This window comes from Protobothrops mucrosquamatus, unplaced genomic scaffold (assembly GCF_001527695.2).
Source record: "Protobothrops mucrosquamatus isolate PMUCROS unplaced genomic scaffold, P.Mucros_1.0 scaffold420, whole genome shotgun sequence".
NCBI classification, from domain to species: domain Eukaryota; kingdom Metazoa; phylum Chordata; class Lepidosauria; order Squamata; family Viperidae; genus Protobothrops; species Protobothrops mucrosquamatus.
In genome coordinates, this window is record NW_015386749.1 from 386,765 (window position 1) to 405,484 (window position 18,720).

An 18,720-nucleotide genomic window follows, 5' to 3' on the forward strand; every position below is an offset into this window, starting at 1 on the left:
ATACACATTCAGGCACAAACATATTCATATGGCCAAGCAGTAGTTAAATAAAAAATATAACCATTAAATCACTATAGAGTAACATTTTATTCCTATATATCTTTAATATACAAGCCTAGGTTATAAACCTCAGCCTAATGAAATTAGTCTGTTTCCAGCTTGGTTGACTCTACCTGAGATTACTCACTTTCAAGCTGCTAGGTGGGCAGGATCTGGAGCGAATGACAGGAGCTCATCCCATCACATAGCAGCACTTGAGTCTTGAATACAGGTTTGCTGATTGTCAGTTCTAACCACGTGAGGCCCCACATTTCATTTGCCTAAGGTAGAACTAGAATTTATGGTTGCCTGATGCCTTAACCACAGCAAAACTATACTGTATATATAAAGAAAAATGGTTAGGAGAAGTACAAAATATGTATATATTGGAGGTGGTTTTTATTTTTTTTCAAAGCATGATTTTTAGAATCTCACCCTGCCAGGAAGATAGATGTTTTTATCTGTGTTACTCCACTATGACTTCTGTCTCCAATTACATTTTTTGAATTTTAGATTTGGAAAGAAATCTCGCCCTGCAATGTATGATGCGACTCCTATTGCTTATGAAGATTACAGCCCTGATGACAAGCCTTTGGTTACACTGATTAAAACAAAAGATTTGTAATCTATTTAACAGTCGTTTTGGGGGAGGGGATTATTTTTCAAAAGGATGGGCTACTGAATTAATTCAATATTTTTAAGATGAAGCAAGTGTATGAAAATTAAAATGTTTAGCTGCTCCAGAATTTTCTGTAGATTATTTAAGAACAGGTTTTTCTGCAGCTTTTTGTTTGAAGGGAATATTTTAAACTGAATTTGTGAAATTTATTCTTTCTCTTTTACTGTACTTCAGCATTAGAAACTCTAATCTTAACAGTAGTGTGTTGTTGCTTTTACCAATCTCAGATGAGTACAGGCAGAGTATGATATGTTAAGCAATGAAAATTTCTCCTTAATGTAACAGTGGCAGCATTCTTAGTAGACTTAGGAAAAATGTAAAACTTGATATATTCATTATTGAAAAATGAAGTCCGAAATGTTTGTGTTTGTGAAAAGGAATTTAGTAAAAATTATTATTCTTAAACTGAATGAATTAGCTTTCTCCCTCTTTTGTGCATGGATAATCTTTCTGTATTATGTTCCTGAAACCTGCTAAAATTGGACCTTGAGTTGGTGTTTGTCATTTTTGTAATGGTATTCAAGGTAAGCTTTGTAAAAATAATCTATCATTGAAGTGCCTATTAAGGCAAAAAAGGGGTTGTTCCTGTTGCTTTGAAATTAATTTCAGTTGATTTCATAATGCTGAGGATTAGATCTTTGAATTGGAATTATATTTTCTTTAAAAAGTCCAGTTTTTTTTAATAGTGCGAGTAAACAAAACATATAATTTGAACAGTTTGTCTCTCAAATGTTAACGTAAAGTATTACTTTTGTTTACAATATTATGTAATTCTCATACTGCATCTTAATTTACACATGTGGGATTTTTGTGGCTCTATTTGACTGCTTATCTGTTTCAAGATTTTTGCTCATTTCAAAGAATATTGAATAAATATGACCAATTCAAGTGGCAGCTCATTTTGTTTTACTGTTACGATTAGTGAGTGCCCTTGAATGTAAGCCATATGCCTTATAATTATAATGTAAACCAGTCATGATGTCTTCAGAACCAGTACTATTTTATTTACATATTTTGAACATTTTCATATGTAATATATTTTTGGTTTATATAGTGTGGAATTGGCTCATATTGTTTGTAATATGAGAAACTGCCATTTAGCACAAGTGTGGATTTTGAACACAATATAATCATGTGATAGGGACTGTTTTCCTTCATGTCAAAACAAGACCTCCAGATGCACAGCTTTCATTTTCTGCTATATTTTTCTTCTCTTTCTTTCTACATACATATTTCCTGCTGAATTGTGTTTTTTTCTGTGCTTCAAAATATTTAATGTATAATAATTAAGTATGCCCAAGGTAGTTACATTTTATTAAGGCAGGAAGATCTTTGAGTAGTTGTCATCTATCCATTATTTTTGGGTATCTACGGTAGTCAGGATGAATGGACCAGATGCCCAGAATGTAGTGGTTGCTATAGAGAGCAGTACCTCCTTGGTATGTTTAATTTGATAAGATGAGTTGAAAGCACTTGGAGGGCATTGCATTAGGGATAGAACAGTGGGAAAAGACAAAAGTTTACATCTCATAGGAAGATCAAGAACAGTAGGGAGGGGAAGTAAGGCCAGCAGGAAGGAGAGAGATAGTAATTGAATATAAATAATCAAAGGTTCTCGTCTCTATGTATTGATTAATACAGGGTAATCCATAGGATGTTGTTTCACTAGCATCCTCACCTTATTTCTCAGTTGCAGCTGAAGTGGGACTATAAGTTGAATACAAATATATTGTATTTTTAGTAAAATAATTGCAGAGAGTCATGGTCAGAGACATCTGCTGGAATCCTAAGTAGACAACTGCCAACTGAAGTAGACAGCATGGATCAGATGGAACAGTTTTAGGACATAATTATACAATATATCATTTCTAGAAGCTACATAACAATTCCAAATGTCATTTCTGTATCATTATCACTCTGTTGTGGAGGTGAAGAAAACTGCTACTCAATATGTTCATGGCTGTGATTTGTGTTGCTCGAAAGTCTCAGGCAATGTATATATATGTATATCAATGGCTAGCAGGAAGCATTGGTATACTATATTAGTAAGTAAAATTTAAATTTTCTGAGAATATCAAACCAATTTTCCCATATTTTGGTTTGTGCAATATTTTTGTTTGTTAATTGTTAGATTTTAATATACACCAAATACCATGATTTTAACGGTTTATAATTTACAAATGGTTTATAGAACTGAATACAGGGTTTAGAACATAAATAAATATCTCATGATCCATGTTCAGTAGAGAAGAGATTTTAATTCTTAATTCCTTTCCTTGCAAGGAATCTTTGCTTTTTAATTAAGTATAATTTATAATTTTAAATATAATTTTCATTTATTACTTTATCCCCAAGCCCTCTCCCGTCTTTAAAATACCTCTTAAGTTTTGCTTATCTGAGAACTGTGATCTACAGTATGTTAGTGACAACCTTAAATATAATATACAAATCTGAGAGGGAATTCATTTGCTGCTCTTTCATAATTTTCAGTTCTCATTTAATTCTTTTTCCTAACATAAGGGAACCTTTCTTCATGCTACATTTAGAACATTGATCTTTGCTCGTATGGCTACCTTATTGCTTCATTAACAGGCTTTGGACATTTGCAAAGAGGATAAGCACACGAGACATCCGTCATTGAAAATTTAGAAACATAGAAGCACATACTATCTATTCTACAACTGGTCTAAAAGTATCAGAAGATGTCTTTATATATTCTCTTGTCTGGGGTGGTCAACAACCATATTATCACCTGATAAATACACTTTCTATCCTTTGAATTTCATGCACATCATTAAAATCTTTGCAGAAAATCCAGAACTTCTCTTTAACATTTCTGTTATACCTGGTAAAATGAAGGCTGACTATGGTTTGGTTTGGTTTGGTTTAGCTTAGTTTTTTCTTTTAATTCACTTACATACTGGATCAAATGGGAGAAATATTAAAATGTTATGGGAACACCCACAAGGGATTAAATTTAGCTCCAAAGACTCATTAATGTAAAGCTAACTTTACTCAATTTAGATTCATTTTTGAAAGGGTTCCAAGAAAAAAGCTATAGAGAAAGAAGAAGCAAGCCTCTCTATTCTAGAACTCATAGTTGAGTCCTGACTATTCAAAGCATATCTCTGAAATTTGATTGGTTGCCATGGTTCAACCAAGTCTGACATGAAGAATACGTACACACAAATCAATATTATTTAGAAATATTTTCAAAACTAGCAGTTAAAAATAAGTTCTGACTGATTTGTGGATAGTAAGAATATATAAGGGAGGTAGCTAAAAATGCATAATTGAAAAATTAGTCTTAAAATATACTGGAAAAAGAGATGAGATGGAACAAAGTGATATAAATACAGCAACCATGAATATACAGTATATTGATTTCTTTCTTCAGCTTCCCCAATTTATTCCCTCATCCAAAAGTCTCTAATTTGAGGAAGAACCCGTTAATTCCTTGCAATAAAGGTAGCCTTTGCTTAAAGATCATTCATTCAGCATCCACTCAATGTTATGATGGCATTGAGCAAATGGTACTTAAGCCTGGTGCCTGAAGTTATAGCTGCTGCAGTGTCACTATGGTCATGTGATTAAAATTCAGTTGCCTGGCAGCCCACCCACACTTATGACCACAGGGGTGCTTCAGCTCCTCTCACCCACTTTGCTCCCCCCATCTCTTCCCTTTTGGCCAACCCTCACAGTGGCTCTCCTTGGGGTAAGGGCAATGCTGGGGCCAACATAGAGGTTCTGAAGCCTTCTAAAATCTTGTGAGAAGGATTCTTCCACAATTCTCCAAATCACACGTATGGTTCTTGTTTTCTGAAGGTCTTTCTAAATCATCTCAAGGACACCATATGCAATTTGGGGGAGGCCTTCTTGCTTGGTTTCAGAACATAATTTTATACCTTGCCCCAAGAGGAAGGGTGGCTAAGAAATGCTATTGTTTCTCAGTTCCTTCACCTACTCTTACACTTAGAGTAGGATATGTGAACAATTTTGCAGATTCAACAAGCTTCAGTTAAACACATTAAGGCTTCATGCAATGTGTAAATCTATCCACAGAGAGATTGAGCATAACTCTAAGAAAATGAGTTACCAGATACAGTAAAATCTATTTGCCTGTTGACATTGCCATCTGCGCGCTTCTAATATTCATACCACATGACAGCTTTTCAACTTCCCTTCTGTTATATGTGAGATGCAGCCAACAAGCACTAATCATATAACAGAAGCATTTCTCCCAAAATTGTTTTACTCATATGGTGCAGCATCCTCTATCTTTAGCACCTTTATTTATATATTTTAATATTTGAATGGAAAATATTTAAACTGTACATGCAAAATTAGCTATACCTTGTGGACTCTATGTCATGAAATAAGTAAAGAGCAAGTAAAATGCTTTATTAGAAACTTATAATTTGATTAAAATACAGTTCTAATTGTCAGGAAGACTACAGGTTGACATTCTTTTCAGCTTTCCCAATATGCATTCTAAATTTAATTTATTGATATTAGCAGTAATGAAGAAATTATAAAAGATGAGCAAATATATTTCAGTAGTATAGTATCTTTCTGCTGCACAAGCCCTCACAAAACCTGGATGGTTATAGAAAAAGATTTTTGTGCAATTTATGAATTGCAATGCTTGCCTGTTTTGTTTCCATCATCAAATATATATGCTTAATTTTTGAGCAAAGAACATTATTACATTATTTGGTACCTGCATCTGGATGATGTACACCCAATGGTTTGAAAGGTTCTTATTCTTTTAGTAAGTGCAAAATTTAAACTCTGTAGTGAGTTAGCTGTTACGAGATGCAGATTATCTTTTAGTCAGAAATGCCTTCCAGCTGTGGCAGCCACTTTACTTACCATAAGATTTCATTGGCCACTGAGTTTTAAAAGGTTTTCTTGTAGATGGATTGGTTCAGATAATACATATTGCAATGCTTTAAAGGAAACTTCGTGTAATTTTCTGCTTCAAATTGGTAAAGGTGTCAGCTATTGAAATCTCAATTATTATGAAAAAAATATTTTGCAGTTATGATTGAGTTCAGAGATGTATAGTGCCTACCAGCTAAGGATCTACTTTATTAACAATTAACACTTAATTATATAGTTCTGTTCAAAGTATTTTGGAGCAACAAAATTGCTTTCTCTGGGTGAAATTAGCTCTGGTGATGGAGGCAGCATATCAAATAATCATACAATAATTAAATAATAGTAATTAAACCAATCATTGAATTGGATTCAGTGGGCTTATGTTCAAATAAAAGAGGATAAGATTGTGATCAAATAATTAATATAATCATATTTATGGGAAACAGGATAGCTTGCCACATAGATCTCAGTGAAGCACAGTAGACATTAATGTTTGCCAAATTAGTGGCAAAATATGGCTTTCTGGAAAACAATTTGCATTGTTGCAAGAATTTCTAGAGATGAGTTGAAAGCATCACAAAAGAAAGCAAGAAAACATCTAGGACTAAGGTTTGAGAAGGTGGACTGATGTAGGAAAAGAGTGGAAGGCCATGGGAGAGCTAAGGAGACCTGTGAAACAAACCAAAGCAGAGTAAAAACTGGAAAGGATGCGCATGAATACATATACTCTGCATGAGGAAACAAGAGTGAGTGACATAATGAAGGTTGATGAGAGATGCTGGGAAAAAAATGAATGATTGGCTTGAATGAAACTTGTATGCTGGCAGTATGGAATGAGAGGATTAGAAATATTCCAAACGAAAGATATAATTATGCAGTCACAGGAGTGGCTTGTAATTTGAACTTCATGTGTTTTTAGACTTATCATTTTTGCCCTCTAGGAAATGGCCCCTCTAATCATGGGGACTATGCTGTTTCTAAAAATTCTGTGCCCCAGCCCCCCAAATTAGAGTCCTTTATCACAGCCTTCTTGGAATGATATTATATCTCACAAGAAAGTGAAATTTGGTTATGTGAAGAAAGCAAAAGTTTCCTTCCTAAGGCTTTTATTTACACACACACACACACACACACACACACACACCAAATATACATACACATACACATATACATATAGATATCACACATACATATAGATAGACACATACATACATACACACACACACACACACATTACACATGTGGATATAGGTTTTATCATTGTTAAGGTCTAAAATACGTAAGTCTGATCATATGTAGAGACATCTTGTTGTCTTCAATGGATTTGTTTCCAAGTTTCATAGAATTTTAGCCTTAGTCGCTTTATTTGCATTAATACAATAGCCAGCTTTGAAACTACTGTTCAGAAGATGAAAGAAAAAGTGGTTGAACTCTATGGGGTTCTTGAATACCACAAGCACCTGGTTGAATAGTGCAAATATAAAAATTCTTCTGATACCTAGACAGGTCATTGAGAGGTACCTGGTTGCCATAGTAACCAACCTATAATGAAAGTAGTAAGAGAAGCACCAGGGCTCCGATAATTATCTTCTGAAACCAAAACCAGAAAGCTGTGTTCTAGGAACTTGGTGATATGCACATCTGCTTAGTCTCATACCTCATCTGCGATGTGTTTTCCATACCTGTACAAATTTTCAATTTTAAAGATTCTGCATAGATTTAAATATAGTAATGCGTAGATAGGGAAAATGTATTCATGAGAGATGACTGGGAAATGTTGGTATGAAATTGATCTATAATATGTGACAGATACAGCACCTGCATTGTATTAATGTAAAAAGCTAGTAATGCCAAATAAGCTGGTAGGAAAACCCGAGGAGCCTTTTCTTTTTTTTGACCTTTGCAGCTGAATCTCTTTAGCAGACTGATTGATTTTAAATTCATATCATGATTTGGAAGTCACATAAATAATGGCCGTTACAGTCTGATCTTTTCTCCCATAAGAAATGATAATTTCAGTTAGGTCTTTGGAGAACTAATTTCGAACAGAAATGCAATGAAAATATGTTGTGTGGCATTGGGAGGATTAAGAATCACTCTAGAACAGTGGTTCTCAACCTTTTTAATGCCGCGACCCCCAACCGGTCGTAAGTCGAGGACTAAACCGGTCGTAAGTCGAGGACTAAACCGGTCGTAAGTCGAGGACTAAACCGGTCGTACATTGAGGACTACCCAACCGGTCGTAAGTCGAGGACATTCCCTGCCCGGGAGCGCCGCACATGTGTGGTTCCGCCCCCTGCGCCAGCCGAGGCATAGCTGGCAAGCGGCAGAGATGGAGCAGGCCGACCACCAGCTGGCCCAGCCCAAGGGAGGTAAGGCACCCGCCGGAAAAGGGAAAAAAAATGGCGGACAGCCTTGTTGGCGACCCCCGTGAAATGGTCGATTGACCCCAAATGGGGTTGCGACCCATAGGTTGAGAACCGCTGCTCTAGAACTTTATTCCAATAAATGAGCTGTAGATTATATTTGCACACACGGCCATTACACCAATCCATTTCAGAGCAAGCAATGCTATTTAGAGCTCAGAATATGAAATAGTAAGCTAAAGAAATTAAAGGCATAAGATAAGGAAGTGAAAACAGCTAAGACTGGTTTACAATAATGCTTCTGATATATTTCTATCCTTTCAAACCATCCTTGCTTCTATTGCATCCATATGTGCTTTGTGTATTGTATTGTTTTTCTCAAACTTCTCTGTCTCATTGTGAAATTCAATTTAACACTGTTATTTTGGTTTTCCTCTTTCACTCAATCATGAACTCTTCCTTCAGATATTTATTTTGATATTTAATCCTCTCCAATGGATCTCTGAGTTGGAAAACCTCTTGGATACATGGCTACTACTTAAACAGTAGGATTATGGTAGTAGCCAAAGATGCTCTGCCCAGCTCTGACTAATGCATCAGTTACAACGTCCCTTAATGATATAATTCATTCTTCAATCACCCCTTAGTTGGATTGCTCTAAATCAGACATGTCAAACTCGCGACGTGACATGACGTCGTGCAATGTATCGGGACAGTTTTGCCATTGCCGGCAATGGGTTGGACGCAGCTTCTGCGTGATGCGTCTGGCCCATGGGCCAGCAGTTTGACACCCCTGCTCTAAATGTACTTAATGAAGACAGCATTTGGAGACCACCCAGAAACTCTGGCTAGTCTAGTATGCAGCAGTTAAGCCAGAATGCAGCAGCTAGCAGGACAGAACGCAGCTAATCAGGAGAGTGATTAATATTTATATGTTACTTATATGTAAGGGTGTAGGTTATACATATGTTGTATATAGTATGTTTAAATGTGTGTTATATAGGTGTACACTTTGAGAGCAAGCAACTAAATTTCATTTTTAATGTGTGCCATTGTGCCCACAGTAAAAATGACAATAAAGGTTATCTATATGTCTATCTATAGTGTGATAGGTCAATCCCATTGCTGTAGAGTACTAAAGGTGCATTGGTTGCTCCTGCCCAGTTTCTGGATCTGGGTCCAAATACTTGCTATTACCTTCAAAGTTCTACACAGAGAAGCACAGGCTGACATTGAGCATCACTTTGCCAAGGGTGCCCATCTGACCATCCAGTAAGTACATTGTGAGAAGACCTACTTACAATCTTCACTCTTTGCTGTAGTCCCATAATTTCAGAACTCCTTGGCATGAAGGGTCATAAATTCCCATCCTTCTAGGCATTTCATAAAGCCACGAAAACTTCATTGTTCTTTTAATGAGAACTGACTGTCTATGGCGGTCATCGGGGGGGGGGATATTTATTAATAGCACGCTTTGTATTTGTTTCTTTTTCTATTTTTACTCTGTTGTATATGACCTAGAATTTTCAGACTGAGTTGGGTTATAAAAACTGAAATAATAAATAAATGAAATCTATTCACTTTACGGTCTGCTTTCTCAAATCAACAAAGCACCCTCAATTTTTTCCTTTCCTCTATTAACATATTTTCTCTATCAATAACCAGGACTGCAAATTGTCAGCCCAAAGATATGTTTCGCCGAGCCTAGATTAGTAGTAGTTATTAGGAAAAAGGCTAAAATTTACATTTTATTTTCCAAATAGACAGACAAAGGTACAGATGACATTAACAAACTAATCTGTCTATAATTCTTTCATTTACTCTGACTACCTTATGTTAGAGATAAAAATAAACATTCTTTCCATTCTATCTCAAGTAGTTTCCACATACTCTTTCTTTTCATCCATTTTATATTCATCTTCTGGGATATCTGTCTTCTAACATTTTACATACTGGAGTCATGCTTTCTGTTCCTGATTTTTTTTTCCACTCTTGTTTCTTCCATTGTCCACACATCCACAAGATCAGGTCACTTTCATCCTTTCTCTTAATGGGGTGAAAATAATAGCATAATCAGTTTTTCTTTATTTTATATTTTTATATTTGTTAATTCATGAACTTTACTCCTTTTACATTGCAAATTGCAATCTTCTTCATCACCATATGCAGCCATAAATATTGACCTCTGTCTCACATCATGACTTTGCTCAATTGAGACTTTCACATAAGGCTTTTTTGGTCAAAATGAAAAAAAATGTACATGTTGTTGTTACCTTTAATACCATATGCAGCACTCCCTGACAACAGTAAAGACAATATACCTGTCAGTTTTTGCCTATTTTGGTTCAAAGACAAGGTTCAGGGTTATCCCAATAATACAAGTTAGGACTTCTGAGCTAGAAATCACTTTGCTTGGCACTATTTTGTTGTCCATATTCCACCAGCAAGGTGACATGCAATATACTAACATTATACAAGCAATTGTTGGAAAATTTTAGAAGAGAATGTGAAATAGCAATTAACTATGAAACTTGTTTCTAATTGGATGAAAGTAACAAATGATGCAAGTATCCAAACCAGTAACAGCTCCTGTTTTTTGTGGCTATTAGTATAAACTCTTAATATCTACAAATTAGTTTGAAGCAACAGGAGAGTAATTGCTCTGGCAATAATTAAAAACAAAACCATACCAGGATCCTAGGAGGTTCCCCCTCCCATCACTGCAATTGCATTCCAAATTATTTCCTGTTGGCTTTGAGGTTGTTTTATAGTCTCTAATTCAGCACTTGGCTGTATTGGAGACTGGGTTCACACATTGTATGATGCCATAAAGTGGTTGGTTGACTGTATCTTGGATTATAATGATATGTGAAGCCAGACAAAGGTTGAAAGCAAAGGCATTGAGAGAGAAATGTTTCGAGCTGAATTTATACAAATAATATTATCCTTAATAAGATGAGTTTCTTATACAATCCATCCATTTTTCATGCATTTTAATCATTACTTCTTTTCCCTTTTACCACTGATATCTTTTGTATTATATACCCAAGATTCCTTTATCCATAGGAGTCAACGTTTGGTTTGAGAATAGCTATTTTGTTTGACCATTGGTGTATTTGGCTTACAGTTTACCCTTCTGCTTTTATACTTTCAGTTATCTTGTTGAGATGCTTTCTTTCTTACAATAGCATTGCATACTAACTACATAAATTGCATACTCTGCACACTTCCAGGATAAATAGCTGCTGCAGAGATGCTTTAAGTAGGATTGTAAGATCATGAATTCATTGTTTAAAACAGAATTTCCCAACCTTTCTGGGTTGGTGGCCCGGAGAGGGAAGGGGGCAAGAGGGGATGGTTTTGTGGGAGGGGCAGGCATGTGTGCGTGTGTGTATGTGCACATGAGCACCTGTTGCTTGCGCAAGTGAGGTCGAGAGCACCTGTGACTCTCATATGAGTGAGGCCCCGAGCACTCATGTAAATGGGGCTGCGAGCCCAATGTTTGTGCAAGTGGGGCCCTGTGTGCCCCTGGCACTCGTGTGAGTGGAGCCGTGAGTGCCCTTGATGTTCGCATGAGTGGGCCCCGAGTGCCTGCAATGCTTGCATGAGTGGGGCTGTGTGCATGTGTGCACACCAACCAGCCAATCATGTGGCCTGATTGCAAATAGGCCACGGACCAGTAGTGGGCCATGGCCCATAGGTTGGGGACCCCTGGTTTAAAACAATAAATCATGAAACTTGCCAGTAGTAGTGCCTTATGATTTCATTCCAGTAATAGTTGTGAAAAACAAGCCTTTTTTTTGGCAGTGGACAAATATAATATCAATATATTATCCATTTGAGAACCAATTTGGTAAGTGGTTAAAACAAAAGGCTAGAAACTGAGACACTGTGGGTTCTTGATCTTGGACCAGCCACTCTCTCTCAGCCCTAGGAAGGAGGCTAAGAAAGAGGCAATGGCAAATCACTTACCTAGAACCTTGCCAAGAAAACTGCAGGAACTAGTCCAGGCAATCGCCAGGAATCAAAAACTGACTTGAAGACATAAATAATTATTATCCATCTGGTTCAATATTATTTGCTAGCCAACTCTGAGCCACAGTTTCACACCATAGCTTTGTTAATAGAAAAGGACCACAATTTGCTAGCCAGATAGGACTAATGGATACATGCAAGCCAGAAATTAGCTAAACAAATCAGGATATACCATTACTTCTAAATCTGGCCATTCGTAGGCAGACTTGTCCAAGATTTCAGATAAGCCTTCCTCAGCCTCGTTTAGAGATAACAAGAACAAAACCAACTAACTATTCACCATTATTATATAATTAAAGAAGTGTGATAATTCATGCCTTGAAATGTTAATGGTGATTATGAATAATTACCATGGGAAAAATAATGTAAAAACCATTAAAATGTTGTGTAACAGTAGGCGTAATATACATTTTTAAAAAGGTTCCACTTCACATAATTTGAAATTTCTCAATATGGATTAGTGGGTTCCAGTCGCCGCAATTGTTAGCCATGGCTATTCTACAGTGTGATTCTGAAAGTTGATCTACAGATCTAGAAGAGCATCAAGTTAAGGAAGACTGGTGCGTGTTAATAATTTAGTCTGTTTTCTTGGTGAAAATGGGAAAGGCAGCATCCTGCAGTCCCTGTACAAGCATTTAGGCATTTAGAGAAACAGCTTCTCTTTCCACTACAAAAGCCTAACGGGGTTTCCTGGACTTCTTCCAGTGCTTTAAGCAATAAGATTGACTTTTACAAATATCTGCTGCTTCCAGTTCTGCAAACAGCTGTTAACTTATTGAAAATGATATTCTGCAGTACTGATATCATCCTACACAGCACGCTAAACCATGACTGACTAGATACATATCTTATTAATAAAAATTAAATAACTACATTAAATAACATGTGTAGGTTTAAACCTATGAATACAATTACTATGTCCGGCATCCCGAGATTGTTTTTTAACTGTTCAGAAGACTTGACATGAGCACTGTGAAAGCCAGAATTTGTTCACTTTGCTCCAGAGCAGTGGTGGCGAACCTATGGCACGGGTGCCAGAGGTGGCACTCAGAGCCCTCTCTGTGGGCACGCGCGCTGTCGCCCCAGTCCTAGGCCTTCAGCTGGGTTTTATAAAATCTTTTCGCTTTAGGCCTCCGCCGCCATGTGCAAAAAAAAAAAAGAAGGTTCAATCAATCAGTCAATTTCAACTTCTCACGGGAAAAAAAAAGATCTTGCAAAGTTGGAATTGATTGATTGAACTTTTTAGTCCCACCCAGTCTGCTGTTACCACCGTAGCCACGCCCCCCAATGGGCCACACCCACTCAGCACTCGATGATGCATAAATGGGTTCTGGGTTGCAGTTTGGGCACTCGGTCTCTAAAAGGTTTGCCATCACTGCTCCAGAGTATTATTGTTGTTATCATGGTTCTCCACCCCAAGATATCAATTTCCAATAGGTTTCTTCCAAAAATGAAAATGAGATACAAGTGTTTGATTATTGCACTGTCCAAAAGATAGTTTTTCTGAAACGGCAGCCATTATTTCTCTGCAGATTTTAAGAACTTATTCTGCAAAAAATGAGTTCAGAGTCTACACAAACAATGTGCTTTTCTAGAATTTTATTGTGAACAAAATCTAAAACCAAACTACCTCTAACAACATAACAGTTGCATGGTCAGTTTCAAACTATGTTGCTCTTGCCATATTGTTGCTTGTTTCCATGTGTGACCTAGGTAGAAAAATGTGTTTTTTTTAGTAAGTTCCACCAAATAAGGAGATGAGCTGCGTTGCTCACCAGCAGATGTCTCTTTACTCTGTCCAACCAACATAGATTGCATAATGGAGGAGACAAAGTTTCTTTTGCAAACGAGTATCAGAAAGTCTTTTCCTTTTTCTTTATTGTATAATGTTGCTGATGGAATGGCAGATATAAATGATGCAAGTTGCTAGACTTGGAACACTGCTGAGACCTGATTTCTAGATACAAATGTACTTTATAAATAGTCTCAGGTCTTGTTATGAGCTTAACTCGCAAATTCCTTAATGGAAACATTATGCAGGCTACATGCAGAAAAAATATAGAATCTAAAATATTTTCCTAAATTAATTTGATTCTATTTATATTCTTAAAATAATGAAATAGACACCTTGGGTTTGGAAACAAATATATTTATCAACCAAAATAGATAGATGATAAAGAGAGAGAGAGAGAGAGAGACAAACAGACATAGATGTTTTTTGGGTTTTTTTAAATGAGTGTTTATTCTGTATGGAACTTCAGCACAATTTCAACATAACATCTTGCTTTCCTAATTAACAAAAGGTGTGAGGTGTCAGACTGGTGATATTCTGAGGACACTTTGTTGGCTATTAATAGCCAATGGCCTGTATTTCTACCATGTTACGCAGATTTTGCCTCAGGGACCTATCAATGACCAAAATTGGACTGTTTTCTTCACTTCGCCTCACCAATAAGGTGAGGTAGATTAAAAAAAAATTAAAACTTTACATATTTGTTAGATTTGTGATGGAAATGAAGAAAAATTCATTATTTTCTGAAATGTGAAAGTCTGGTGTAAGACTAATTAAACCAAGATCAGACTAACAGTGTGATAAAGGGAAAAGTGTGGCCCTCTCCTGCTGATGAAAAGAGTAAATAAAAAGATCTCAGTCAATTCAGCATTCCCTTCACTGCTGGCAATTGCTGATCCATGCCAGATAAATGTTTTAAATGTGATTGAACATTTAAAACATATATTTATTTACCAATCAAATTTATAAACATGCATTCTACCGCTGAACCAATTCCCAAACAGGAAGGTAGTCAAGTTAACAGCGTAATGGTCAATAAAATCATTTATAAAGTGTTGGATGTTACAATGCTAAAGAATTAAGGACGATTAATCTCGGAGCAAAGCTGTGATCTAAACTTGTTCCTCCCTTTCAACTCATACTGGATTTGGAAGTGCTTAATCAAGCCATATTGACAACTCACAGTAGGGAAAGAAGTTTACTTTTGAAAAAACAGGGATAAAGTCTACCCCCCACAGCACACAAATCTAACAAACAAAACACGACAAACAAAGGAAGTTGGTTGAAATCCAATCCTACACTTCCTTGATGAAGATAATGATTACAAAGATAAGATATAAGATAACCTTTATTGTCATTTTTTTACTGTGGGCCCATTAAAAATGAAATTCTGTTGCGTGCTCTCAAACGAAAGAATATATCTAACCATACCCATAAATCACACACATATACACATGCTATATACATACATATATACCTACACCCATACTTATAGATTAAACACTGTCCATTTAGAATACATAGCAGAAAGAGGAAACCTGAAAGTTCACAAGGTTGGTGCTATATGGAACAAAACTGACTGAATCTGGATGTTCTGCTTTGGGTACCACGAAGCCTCCTCCAAGAAGGTAACAAGGAAAAGAGGTCATGAAGAGGATGTGTAGCATCCCAGGCAATATTGCGGACCCTGCTCAAGCATCCTTATATGCCTGAAGGGAAGGAAGTAAACTACCAATAATCTTTTCTGCCATCCTCACCACCCTCTGCACCGCCTTTCCTGTCTGAGGCAGAGATGCTTCCAAACCACACTGTAATGCAATAAGACAGGATGCTCTGGATGGTCCCTCTATAGCAGTGGTTCTCAACCTGTGGGTCGGGACCCCATTTGGGGTCGATCGACCATTTCATGGGGGTCGCCAAGCAAGGCTGTCCGCCATTTTTTTTGTCCGCCATTTTTCCCCCCCTTTTCCGGCGGGTGCCTTACCTCCCTTGGGCTGGGCCAGCTGGTGGTCGGCCTGCTCCGTCTCTGCCGCTTGCCAGCTATGCCTCGGCCGGCGCAGGGGGCGGAACCACGCATGCACGGCGCTCCCGGGCAGGGAAAGTCCTTGACTTACGACCAGTTGGGTAGTCCTCGACTTATGATCAGTTTAGTCCTCAACTTACGACCGGTTGGGGTCGCGGCATTAAAAAGGTTGAGAACCACTGCTCTATAGAAAGTGGGAAGGAAAGGAGAAGGAAGAGGTACTTTTCTCATGCAATGCAGGCCCTGCTATGCCCTCTTCACCAGTGTCTTGCTGTAATGCCCTCAAACACATGCCATCAAGTCTGTGTTCGCTCTTACTGAGCACACAGACTTTCTTCTCTATGATGATCTATTCTATCAGAAACTAAAAAGGCTGGATCACAAATCCCGAGTCGGGGGGGGGGGGGGAAATCCTAGCGAGGAACTATTTGTTGGAATCGTCACATTTTAACAGAAAGGAAAAGAGGTTAATTCCTGACGCCGTCTAATTGCAGAGGGTACTTTGCTTTTGCTTCTGAAATCACGCAGCCGAACCGCCACCAGCGAATCCTTGACCCTAGGCCGGATAGCAGAGCAGCAGCAACACCGCTGGACACCACCACCACCCGTAGCAGCGAGGCATAGATTGCGGCGGGGGGGGGAGGGGGGCAGCAGTTGGACCGGAAAGCTCTTGACTGGAGGGAGTACGCCGCTCGGTTGGGGAGACCGAGAAGAGGCGGAACTTAGCGGAGAGGAGTGGCCTGGGCGGGGCTTCGCGGGGGTGGGATTTAGCGTCCGCTATCCCCGTCGCCGCTGTGGTGGTGAGGGGTGAGGGGCGGGGGGGGAGGGGGAGCTAAGGCAATAGGACGGCGCATCTCGCCGCGGTGAGGAGCTGGCGCCGAGCTCTTGCTGCGCGCAGCCCAAGTTCAACCGGGGCTTCTCGTCTCCGACGACGCACACGCCTCCTTTCCCCTCCTCGGCTGGGCGGCGCTCGATTCCTTCCCCCCCCCCGTTGTCCTCTGGCGGCTGGCCCCGAACTGACACACGCCGAGCAGATGTGAACGAGCCTGGCTGGAGACCCGCCGCAGCCGCTCCACAGCCAGCTCGTTAGCAACCCTGTCCCGCCGCTCCGCCCCGCCAGGTCCCAGCGGGAGAAATATGTGGCAGCCGGCAACGGAGAGATTGCAGGTAACGGAAGGAAGCGAAGGAGGCAGTCGGACGAGAGAGTGGGGGTTTGGGATGGGGGTAGGGTAGGGTGGGTGGGCGACGCTGTTGTCATGTGACTGCAATGCAATATTTTGCGTGGCCCTGACTAGAGAAAGGGACAGACGGCAGCAACAACTTGGCGCCAGTCCTTTTGCCTGGGCTTGATGGTAGGATTCCGCGCTTGCAACTTTCCCCTTTTGCCGGTGCCTTGCACTCTCCATGGACCCGGGGGGGGATCTTGACCATCCGCCGCCCCCTCGGATGACTTGCGGGTCACGATAAGGGGCACTGTCCCTTCCGTGGGGTTCTAGAGACTTCCATCTCAATCGCTTCCATCCCATTTCGAAACACTTTCGTGTATGCGTGTCTAACGACGGCCAGTGCGTGTGGAAAGCTAAACCCCCGAAGAGCGTCTGGTCAAGAGTTTCATTGACGGTGAGTTGGAGAGCTCTGCTCAAGACTAGAGACGGGTAGATTTGCTGTACGAGGCTTCAGTCGCTCCCCAGACGGCGCTGGCAGAGTGCGGTGCTTTTATAGAGAAGTCCTTGGCCAAAAACGAATCAGGAATCTCTTGACTTGGAGCCGGCGGGGGGGGGGGGGAGAGAGAAGAGCCGACTGTTTTTGTTGCAGGTCTCTCCCTCTGAATTTCTCTTTTTCACTTTAAAATATTCTCCAGATGGTCAGCAATAAAGGCTGCCAGATAAATTTACAGAAACCAACTTCTTTTGGCAGGCCAGCGCAGCATTAAATCCCCAAGTAAACCTTGAAGAAATTCTAAAGTGGCAAAGGCAAAATAGTTGGGAAGCCTGTTTTGAATGCGTGGAGAGAAAAAACACACAATTGCAGAACAACAAGGTAGAAGACCAAAGGCTAGGGAATGCTGAGTAACCTCTGTATGGGTAGGATCTGGGAGACTCACATTCTTACATTCTTCTGCATGATCAGGTGTATGATGAGTGCTGCATTTCTGGAGTTTTTTTGCCTTAAACAATATGGGGACACATTTGTGAAAGTTGCTATGCAATCTAAAATGATCTTGACTATTCTTCGAAGATATTTGGGAATAAAGACTTTTGTATAACTCCAATATTTTTCTGGTAGCAGTTACAGTTCGGTAGTGTGCTTTTGTCTTCTGGGATGATTGCTCCAAGACATAATAATTAAGCCTCTCAAGTTATTTGGTCACATCATGCTTTACTTAAGGTAATGTGTAGGCTCCAAAGCACAGGACCTTTGGCAAGGAGATGATTCTGGCTTTTGTTCCAGTTCTTCACACACGAACTTTTGATACAGTGTTTATCTGGCTATACTAAGGTTACTTCAGCCCCTTCTGCAGTGCATGCTGCCATTTTAGCAGAATTGCTTTCTGACTGTTATATAAACGTGTTGGCACACTGAAGACATTAGCAATAGTTGTGCAAATGCTGACCAAAGTAATGCATTTTCTACTGTTATGAAACACACTGTTAAAAAGATACTTTTACTTCAGCTCTTCAGCCTGAAGTCCGCAAGCCATTTCAAACTGGGTTTTCCTTGGCAGCAGTAAAATGTGAATATAAATATGTCTGCTAACTTCGATAAGCTGTTACAACTTACTGTATTATTGGACTCCCCTGGATATATCCATGGTTCAAACATTTCAAAGTTCAAAACCTCAGTCAGCTTTGATGGTATCTTTTTAAAACCAGCATTGTTTGCTTTTTTTGAGGCACTCTTCCCT

At 39.0% G+C, this 18,720-nt stretch overlaps 2 protein-coding genes across 2 annotated transcripts in view; both read left to right on the forward strand.

The window, feature by feature from the left end:
• The window catches only part of DNER (delta/notch like EGF repeat containing), a 53,284-nt gene extending 51,774 nt beyond the window's left edge, over positions 1 to 1,510 (forward strand). The window contains exon 13 of the mRNA XM_015816303.1: positions 553 to 1,510. Coding sequence (XP_015671789.1) covers positions 553 to 664 — 112 coding nt within the window. The 3' untranslated portion in view covers positions 665 to 1,510. The remainder of the gene's footprint in view (positions 1 to 552) is intronic.
• A 15,315-nt stretch (positions 1,511 to 16,825) lies between these two features.
• PID1 (phosphotyrosine interaction domain containing 1) overlaps positions 16,826 to 18,720 on the forward strand; it is a 77,078-nt gene continuing 75,183 nt past the window's right edge. Inside the window, exon 1 of the mRNA XM_015816293.1 lies at positions 16,826 to 16,982. Within this exon, the coding sequence (XP_015671779.1) occupies positions 16,953 to 16,982 (30 nt within the window). The 5' untranslated portion in view covers positions 16,826 to 16,952. The remainder of the gene's footprint in view (positions 16,983 to 18,720) is intronic.